General features: G+C 39.3%; 2 protein-coding genes across 2 annotated transcripts; one reads left to right on the forward strand and one right to left on the reverse strand.

The window, feature by feature from the left end:
- The first annotated feature begins 3,656 nt into the window (after positions 1–3,656).
- LOC137946558 (uncharacterized) lies at positions 3,657–4,058 on the forward strand. The gene has a single exon (XM_068792900.1). It carries the CDS (start codon positions 3,657–3,659, stop codon positions 4,056–4,058), a length of 402 nt encoding a protein of 133 aa, XP_068649001.1.
- Positions 4,059–8,057: 3,999 nt separating this feature from the next.
- Positions 8,058–10,002, reverse strand: LOC137946559 (two-component response regulator ARR12-like). The gene is made up of 4 exons (XM_068792901.1): positions 9,792–10,002; positions 8,619–9,029; positions 8,195–8,271; positions 8,058–8,090 (listed from the first exon to the last, which is right to left on the reverse strand). The coding sequence occupies exons 1-4, from the start codon at positions 10,000–10,002 to the stop codon at positions 8,058–8,060; spliced, it is 732 nt and encodes a 243-aa protein (XP_068649002.1).
- Between the last annotated feature and the right edge of the window lie 248 nt (positions 10,003–10,250).

Consider the following 10,250-nt stretch of genomic DNA (forward strand, 5'->3'; position numbering starts at 1 on the left):
ATTCATGGTTATGACCTTTGGCCTAACCAACGCACCTGCAACAACACTTTGCACTCTCATGAATGAGGTATTTTCCGAATACTTGGACAAATTTGTCATTGTTTATTTGGATGACATCGTAGTATCAACAAGAGTATGAACAAACACAAGGAACATCTTCAAAAGGTATTCACGACATTGAGACATAATTAGCTGTATGTCAAGGAGGAGAAGTGCTCGTTTGGGTTGCAAGAGGTATCTTTTCTTGGGCATTGGATAGGGGGAGGACGGATATGGATGGACAACAAGAAGGTGGAGGTTGTGCGTGACTGGTTGATCCCTTACAAGGTGAGAGAACTTAGGAGTTTTCTTGGTCTTGCAAATTATTATAGGAGGTTTATCAAGGGCTTCTCAGCTATAGTAGCCCCCTTGACTGACCTCCTCAAGAAAGACCAAAAGTGGCAATGGACGGACTCATGCCAAAGAACATTCTAGCAGCTGAAGGACACCATGGTGGCTGAACCAGTGCTGCACCTTGCTGATTTCAGCAAGCCATTTGAGGTACATACAGACGCCTCAAACTATGCCATTGGAGGTGTACTAGAATAGGACGAACACCCAGTCGCTTACGAGAATAGGAAGCTCAATGAAACTGAGCAATGGTATACTACACAAGAAAGAGAAATGATGGCGGTAGTACATTGTTTACATCTTTGGAGGCACTATCTCTTAGGCTCCAAATTTACTATAAGAACTGACAACGTCACATCTAGCTACTTTCTTACACAGAAAAAACTCAGTCCAAAGCAGGCCCGATGGCAAGATTTCTTGGCCGAGTTTGACTTTCAGATGATGTATAAGGCAGGGAAGGCCAATGGTGTTGCAAATGCACTGAGCAGGAAGGTGGACACACCTAACTCTTATGAAAAAGAAACCAGCCAGAGCTTGGCACACATGGTGCAGCTAACACTAGCATTATGCGTGCACGTGGCACAGGAGGAAACGCGTGCGGCACCTTGCATTTGATCGGCTGAAACCCTACATACCGCAGCAGCCAGCACTTGCTTTACGTGCACCACGTACGATGCGTTAGTAGCAGAACATGAAGAGGCACATGGTGCGCATGTAGGCACAGGAGACATGCCCTTTGCGCAAGGCGTGTGCGCACACATGAAGGACCATCTTGGCGTAGAAACAAAAAATGTGACTTTGTGGTTACAAGCCTTAGCATCAATTACATAGGTCAGTGCTTCATTGCTAGACAGGATTCGCATTGGACTTCGCCAAGATGCACCGGCTTACAGCATGGTGCAAGCTGTAGCCTTGGGCGAGACGAGAAGATTTTGGCTTGACGACGGATTGCTCAAGACCAAAGGGAATCGACTTAATGTGCCAAAGTACGACTTAATGTGCCAAAGTACAATAACCTATGGCGTGACCTCTTGAGGGAATGCCACGATACGTTGTGGGCAGGACATCCAGTTCAAAGAAGGACGTTGGCCTTGTTGTCTGGTCAGTATTATTGGCCGGACATGGAGAATGATGTGGAGGAGTTTGTACGCACGTGTCTTATTTGTCAACAAGATAAGATCGAACAACGCAAGCCTAGGGGTTTGCTACAGCCCTTACCTATTCCAAAGTGGTCGTGGGTGTCTGTTTCAATGGACTTCATCTCTGGATTACGTAAGAAAGATGGGTTGGTGTCTATCATGGTGGTGGTAGACAGATTTATGAAGTATGGTACATTCGTAGCGGTGCCAAGTGATTGTACAATAGACGGAGCAGCTAGAACATTCATGGCACATGTGGTGAAGTACTGGGGCTTGCTCACAATGATCATCAGTGATCTTGACCCCAAATTCACATATAGATTCTGGACCGAGTTATTCAAACTATTGGGAACATCTCTAAATTTTTCAACTAGTTTTCATACTCAAAGTGATGGCCAAATAGAATATGTAAATGCTTTGTTAGAACAATACTTGCGCCATTTTGTTGCAACAAATCAGAAAAACTGGCCAGACTTGTTCGACGTGGCCCAGTTTTCATACAATTTGCAGAAATCAGAATCAACCGGGCATAGTCCTTTCGAGTTGGCAACAGGACGACAGCCTTTGGCTCCCGTGGGTCTCATTCTAGACACTTCACGAAAAAGTCCAGCAGCTCATTGATCGGTGCAAAACTGCAAGTGCACAGTATCGTAGTTTTATAGTAAAGTGATGAGAAGAGTATCGTCCTCAGGGATTGGTAACTTACTTTTGATAAATACCGAAATTATACTAATCTTAATTTTATCTAGAAAAATCACTAAGATTTTTGTAATTGCAATTCAAAATAAAATCAATTCAAAGCAAAATACGCAAAGGGAAAGAAAAAATGATGTTTTAAGATCAAATTAATGGGAAAGGAAACTTCTAGGAAATCGATTTCACCTAATTCCTCACTATGCTTTACTCATTTAACTAATTTAATATAATTCTTTCTGTTTATTAGCAAATCTCTAATTCATCCAAAAGCCTCTTTTGATAGTCAATTGGAAATTATTCTTGTTCATTATTTCACACAAGAGTATGCAAATTAATAAAGCAAGAAAGCAATAAGACTCATGATTTCAATACTACATAGGTTCATACAAGTCTTTTGATCTCTATATTTACCTATGCCGAAATATTTCAGATCTATCCTATAATTCCCTCTTTCGATAGCAAATCATAAGATTAACATCATCTAATTAATAGCCATTTAACTAGAAGCAATAAACTTAGAATAAATCAAATAAACAAAGAAAGAATACTTTAAATTAGCATAGAAAATCAACCATAATTCGGAACTAGATTACATCATTTTCCTAGAATAAATAAAATTTAGTTAATGCTAAAAATTCAATTCAACATAAACGAATTTACCATAATTATTCTGAGAATAATGGAAGAAAAATGAACACTGAAAAATATTCCCCCTTACGGTCTCAGCGTCCTCGCAATGCGTTGTTCGTCTTCAAAAACACCAGGGAAAATATTCCCCCTTTTAGTCACCGCTCTGTTTCGCAGTCTTCTCTCTCGTCTCTGATCTTCCCTTCCATCTATGATCTTCCCTTCCGTCTATGTTCTTCTTTTCCTCGCAATGCATTGTTCTCGCTAAAAACCGCTCGCATCAAATCCTCTACCTCTTTTGTAAAATCTTTCTATTAAAATAATGAAGGAATATACTGTGAAAACTGGCAACCAAGTGGCTGAGCAAGACTTGTGCAGAGTTTGTTAGTTTGTTACAAGTTAGTGGAATTTTGTTAATTTTGTTTTTTTTCTGGATGAGCTAGATCCTCTGGATTGTTCCAGCCTTCCTATTTAAGTTGCTTTTGTATGAACAGTTCGGAATTGAATCAATAAATTAGTTTTCTTCCTCTCTCAGGCCTTGTAGCCTTTCCTGTCATTTTTAGTTTTACTGCCTGTTTATTAGCCTTGCAATTACTTTCTAATATGGTATCAGAGCTTTATTGTTCGGCTTTTTTTCCTTTCTGAACATGGCTAAAGGCAAACAAATTCAGTCCTCTTTTCAATCTTCCATGGAAGATAATAATAGTCCTTTTTTTTCTTCACAATGGTGATCATCCAGGACTCTCTCTGGTTTCTCTTTCACTTACTGGATCTGGTTCCAACTATTACTCTTGGCGTCGATCAATGGTTACAACTCTAAATGCTAAGAACAAACTTGGATTTATCGATGGAACCATCCCACGTCCTGCTGCAACTGATCTCCTTGCTGGTCCTTGGTCTCGTTGCAACAACATGGTCATATCTTGGCTCTCCAACTCTGTCTGCAAGGAAATTGCAGAGAGCATCCTCTACCATGAAACAACCATTGAAATCTGGAAGGATCTATATGAACGATATCACCAGGGCAGTGGTCCTCGAATTTTTGAAATCAAGCAAAAAATTCTTGCTCACACTCAGGGATCGGCTGATGTCAATACATACTATACTCGACTGAAATGTTTGTGGGATGAAATTCGAGAATTCAAGGCGATACCAGTTTGCCATTGTGGTGGAATGCGTGTTTATATGGAGGATCAACAACGATAATCTGTGATGCAATTTCTGATGAGTTTGAATGAATCTTTTGCTCCGATTTGAGCTAAAATCCTACTGATGGAACCAACTCCTCCGCTGAAAAAAGTTTTTTCCCTGGTTGTTCAAGAAGAACAGCAACGATCTCTTACCTCCTCCAATTCCCCGACATTCATAGCTTCCGTTTCTTCCATATTTCAAGCGACATCCCGAGCCTCTTCTCCTACTAATCCCTCACGATCACGAAAGGATCGACCTCTCTGTACCCATTGCAACATCTCGGGCCACACAGTTGATCGTTGCTACAAAATCCATGCCACCTGGATTCAGACTCCAGGCCAAATGGTTCTCGCCCAAATCAGATGTTCCCTAATCGTCCTCACACTAATCAATTGGCTCTCAGATATGGTTCTTCAACTTCTTCCAAAAATTTTACATCTCCACCGTCTCTCACTCATGACCAATACAATCAGTTATTGGCTCTATTAAGTTCGCAAAGCTCAAGTGGCTCCTCCGCATCACTCGGTGACAACAACCCGCCTCAGTAATCCATTTCCAACTTCACTGGTATTCGTTCTTTCTCTTCTTCATCATCCACTCTTCATCCGAGCATTTGGATTTTAGATTCAGGGGCAACCCACCATGTCTGCACTAATTCCTCCATGTCTCACTCCATTCATTCATTTTCTTCTAACTCTATCACTTTACCCACTGGTACAAAAAATTCCAATCACTGGAATAGGCACTGTTCAACTGTCGCCTCACCTTGTGCTTCAACATGTTCTCTACATTCCAACATTCCAATTTAATCTTATCTCCATTAGTGCCTTAACTCAAACCAATAATCTTTCCATTCACTTTACTGCTCATTTTTGCTTTATCCAGGACCATTCATAGGGGAAGATGATTGGGATGGGTAGATGTCAAGGCAATCTTTACCTCCTAGATAGCTCAGTTTTTCGTTCTGTTTCCTCTATAATTGTTGTTGATAACATCACTTCTTCCTATGTAAATAAACTGTGGCATTACAGATTAGGCCATCCTTCCAATGTCAAACTCAATGTACTGAAATCTCATTTACGGTTGCAAAGTAATATCAATACCAATCTTTCTTGTTCAATCTGCCCTTTAGCAAAACAGAAGCGTCTGCCATTTGACTGCCATAACAACTTATCTCCTTCTCCCTTTGATCTTATACACTGTGATATTTGGGGACCATTTCATACCCCCACACATGATGGCTTTCGTTATTTTTTGACAATCATTGATGATTGCACACGAAATACATGGGTTCATCTTTTACGTCTAAATCTGACGTCAAGACCATTTTCCCACAATTTTTCTCCATGGTTAAAACCCAGTTTGGTCTCACAATTAAATCAGTTCGCGGTGATAATGCCCCTGAATTAAATCTGTCTCATCTCTTTACCCAACTTGGTGTGCTTCATTTTTACTCATGCGTTGAAACTCCTCAACAAAATTTTGTTGTTGAGCGTAAACACCAGCATATTCTAAATGTAACTCGGGCCTTATATTTCCAATCTAACATACTATAGGCTATTGGGGGGATTGTGTGCTTACTTCGGTTTATCTTATAAATTGAATTCCATCACCATTACTGAACAACAAAACTCCTTTTGAGCTAAGTTGTCTTTGTTATAGCTCAACTCTTCCTAGCACCTGTCACAAATTCTCTCCTCGAGCCTTACCTTGTGTCTTTCTAGGATATCCTTTTGGTTACAAAGGTTACAAAATTCTGGACTTAGAGACAAACCGAATCTATATCTCCCGAGATGTTACCTTCCAAGAATCTGTGTTCCCTTTCATGTTAACTCAGAACAATCACTCCGTTGCTTCAGATTTTTTTTTTTGAAAAAGTGGTCTGTTGTACCAGTTTCTACCCCTTCCCCTTCTTTTGATACTTCGACTTCACCTCCTAACAGCCATGACTCTTCCTCACATGATACTTCACTTCATACCACCTCCCACTCAACCACTAGTTCTTCTAGTGTATCCCATCCACCAAAATATCTCTCTAATTATCACTATTATTTGGCTTCTCCAGCTTCTCATTCCAACGTATCCAATTCCACTCCTTACCCCTTGTCGAATGTTATCTCCTACAATAAACTTTCCCCTTCTTTTCGTGCATTTTCTATTTCCATTTCCAGCATCACAGAACCAACAACATATGATGAGGCAGTTGTTGTCCTTGAATGGCAGAATGCTATGAGAGCTGAACTCCAAGCTTTAAAGTCCAATAATACTTGGTCTTTGTGTTCTCTACCACTTTGCAAAACAGCAGTTGGTTGCAAATGGATATTTCGTGTTAAATATCATGTTGATGGTTCTATCGAAAGGTACAAAGCCCGACTTGTTGCTAAAGGGTTCACACAACAAGAAGGTGTTGATTTCTTTGATACTTTTTCACCTGTTGCCAAGATGGTCACTGTCAAGGTATTACTCTCTCTTGCCTCTATTTACAATTGGCATTTGACTCAACTTGATGTCAATAATGCATTTTTGCACAGTGATCTGTCTGAAGAAGTCTTCATGCATCTTCCTCCTGGTTATCACCGTGAGGGGAGACTCCATTACCTGCCAACACAGTTTGTAAGTTACACAAATCTATATATAGCTTGAGACAAACATCTAGGCAATGGTTTGCAAAATTTTCTGGTGTTTTAATATCTGAAGGTTTCCAACAATCACATTCAGATCACTCATTATTCATCAAGACAACAGGAGATAATTTTATTGCCTTGTTAGTATATGTTGATGACATAATAGTTGCCAGTAACAACAAGATTGTTGTTGATAATTTGAAGAATTCCCACAACAAAAGATTCAAGTTAAAGGATCTAAGAAATCTCAAGTATTTTCTAGGACTTGAAGTGGCAAGATCAGCTAAAGGCATCTTGATAAGCTAGCAAAAATATGCTCTTGAACTCCTATCTAAAACAGGCTATTTAGAATGCAAACTTGCCAAAACTCCAATGCAACCGAATTTGCCACTTTCTCAAGATGATGAAGAGCTATTGACTGATCCCAGCATGTACAGGAGACTTATAGGGAAGCTAGTTTACCTTACCATCACCAGGCCGGACTTAACTTACTCAGGAAATAGACTAAGTCAGTTCCTAAGTCAGCCAAGGAGACCCCATTTGCAAGCAGTCTACAGGATTCTTCAGTATATTAAAGGATCACCAGGCAAAGGTCTTTTCTTATCAGCTTCCTCACCTCTTCAACTTAAAGCTCCTGCCTCTGCTCTTCAATTAAAAGCATTCTCAGATTCTGATTGGGCAACATGCCCTGATTCTAGAAAATTGATTACTGGTTTTTGCATATTTCTTGGAGATTCCTTAATATCATGGAAATCAAAGAAGCAAAGGACAATTTCAAGATCCTCAGCTGAAGCAGAGTATCGAGCGATAGCTTCTGTGACTTGTGAACTAACATGGCTGATTGCATTGCTCAAAGATTTAGGTGTTTCACACACACAACCTGCTTTGTTGTACTATGACAACCAAACTGATCTACACATTGCAGCAAACCCAATTTTCCACGAGCGTACTAAACACATAGAAATAGATTGTCATATTGTGAGAGAAAAGATTCAAACAGGTATGCTTAAAACTTTGCATGTTGCTTCACATCATCAGCTAGCTGATGTGCTTACCAAAGCTCTCTTTCCTGCTCAATTCAATTCTCTTATAGACAAGATGGGAATGTACAATATATACATTCCATCTTGAGGGGGAGTATTAAAATAATGAAGGAATATACTGTGAAAACTGGCAACCTAGTGGCTGAGCAAGACTTGTGCAGAGTTTGTTAATTTGTTACAAGTTAGTGGAATTTTATTATTTTTGTTTTTTTTTGGATGAGCTGGATCTTCTGGATTGTTCCAGCCTTCCTATTTAAGTTGCTTTTGTATGAACAGTTCGGAATTGAATCAATGAATTAGTTTTCTTCCTCTCTCAGGCCTTGTAGCCTTTCTTGTCATTTTTAGTTTTACTGCCTGTTTATTAGCCTTGCAATTACTTTCTAATAAAAATTTAAACACTTTCAGACATATTAGTTTTCAAAATGGTAAGTTGCACACATCTGTAATATTACTGATAGCCAACATAACTTAGGGTAAGTGTTACCTGGAGATGGCTGGCAACAGTTTCCCTTGTAAGCCTATCAACATTCATTAGATCGAGAATCCTTTTAGGAACAGCCTCTGCATAAACAGCCACAAAAATTGATGTAATCAGAACAGGTATATTAACGTTAATGCAAAGAATCAGAGACAAGTGAACAAAGTGGTGCATGGAGAAGGCCCACGACTGCCAACTGGAAGATGTGATCATGGAGGACTCGTAGTCCAAATCTCTCAACATTTTGGGCATCCTAGTTTTATTATTCTACCCGTTCCCAGCAAAAGAATTTTTTCCTCCACAGAAAGTTCGGACCACAACAAATCCTAATAAATACCCTTAAATTTATTTTTCAACGTAGAAAACTCCAATGCAGCTTACACTTAAGAAGTCCATACAGAGGATATCTAAATCTATGAACAGCACTTACTATCAATTCCCAACTGATTAACAGCAGCAACAAACTTTCGGTGAAGCTCCACCGACCAAACAACACGCGGCTTCTTTTGGGCTGCTGGGTCTTCACTAGCATGCCCGTTCTCACACTCATCCTCCTCATCCTCGTTTTGATCTTTTCTTTTCCTGCTCAGTTTTCCATTTGGATCAGTGGCACCGGTTGGTGAAATAGTTCTTTCAGTTTCACCTGCCCCTTGTTGACCCTTCTCACCTTCATCTCCATTACCAGCATTATTCAAATCTTTGGAGTCAGATTTTCTTCTCCGCACCACATGCTGCCAGATATTCTTGAGCTCCTCAATCCTTACAGGCTTTAGCAAGTAGTCACATGCACCAAGAGTTATGCCCTTGAGCACAGCTTTGGGGTCACTATTTGCAGAGAGCACTGAAAAAGAAGTGAAAATATTTAATAAAATGCCCCGAGTCATGATCAAATGAACATCACTGATGTACTGGAATTTTTCGTAGGTATTTATTAATGTAGTCTACATTAAAGGAACCTTTGAGTGTATACTACCATGGAAAACAAAGAAATAAGGAGAAAACTCAAAACTGAACTACTAACTGAAGTAAAAGATAATAGGACAAGAATAAGAGGAAGAGAGCAGTGTGAAATGTTCACATATCAAAGATAAGTAGCAGGTAATCCTTTTTTTCTCGTGTGAGAATTTTAAGAGAAAAGTTTTTAAAGAAAAAAAACGTAATTGTTCCTGATCATGGAGGATTAAAAAAAAAAGTTCAGAAAACAGCAAAAAAGTTCATTTACAACAGCACTTAGCAAACATGAGTTTTAGCTGCTGGTTTTACCTTCTCTGAAACAGGTTGATCTGCTAGTGATCGCTGTTTTGTTCTTTTGATACTAAAATGATACCAAAACGATCACTATGCTTTGCTAAAATACTGACTGAACCAAAATCCACCAAATCTAAGTCGTGAAGTTTCATCAATAGAGTAAATCAGCCCTATTCTAATCCAAAACAGATTAGAAGAGTAAGCTTTTATCCACACTTCTCTTGACAAGTATTACGAATCAGGAAAGCCATAGAGGAAGATAGAATCATGGATACCCCCTTCAAGATCTAAGTACAAGGTACCCATGCTATCGTTCCACATAATTTGAAACCAGAAAAGAAATGTAAGCACTCACTAATGACAGGTAAGTCCATTTCAAGCCCCACGAGCTCTAAAAGTTTAAACCCATCCATGTCCGGCATGAGTACATCACTGATAACAAGATCAAACTTGTCTTTGTTCTCTCTCAAGATCTTCAGGGCTATAACAGCCTGATTGGTTGTCGTCACTGCAAAAATGAAACAAGTTAATCCAAGTCTAATCAAAGCGCATTCGTTATTTACCATCACAGGTGCTCATATGCGGAAGTAGAAAACGGGGACTAAAAGAGAAGAAAAGAAACTAAGGGAAACAAATCAAGCAACAATGGAGAAAATAAAGTTCAGATTAAGCTATAAAAATTTAATAGCTTACAGAGAGAAAGAAAAGGATTGAACAACCCATTGATAGATAATTTGATTTGGTCAACGGATATCAGCAAAAAAAGGCAAAGCCTAAAGAGAGAGGTTTTGTAGATACAAGTTGCATCTTCGCA

Source organism: Aristolochia californica, unplaced genomic scaffold (genome assembly GCF_029961685.1).
Source record: "Aristolochia californica isolate CCGP_79_NKW_82.1479 unplaced genomic scaffold, dmAriCali1.0.hap1 SCAF_12, whole genome shotgun sequence".
NCBI classification, from domain to species: domain Eukaryota; kingdom Viridiplantae; phylum Streptophyta; class Magnoliopsida; order Piperales; family Aristolochiaceae; genus Aristolochia; species Aristolochia californica.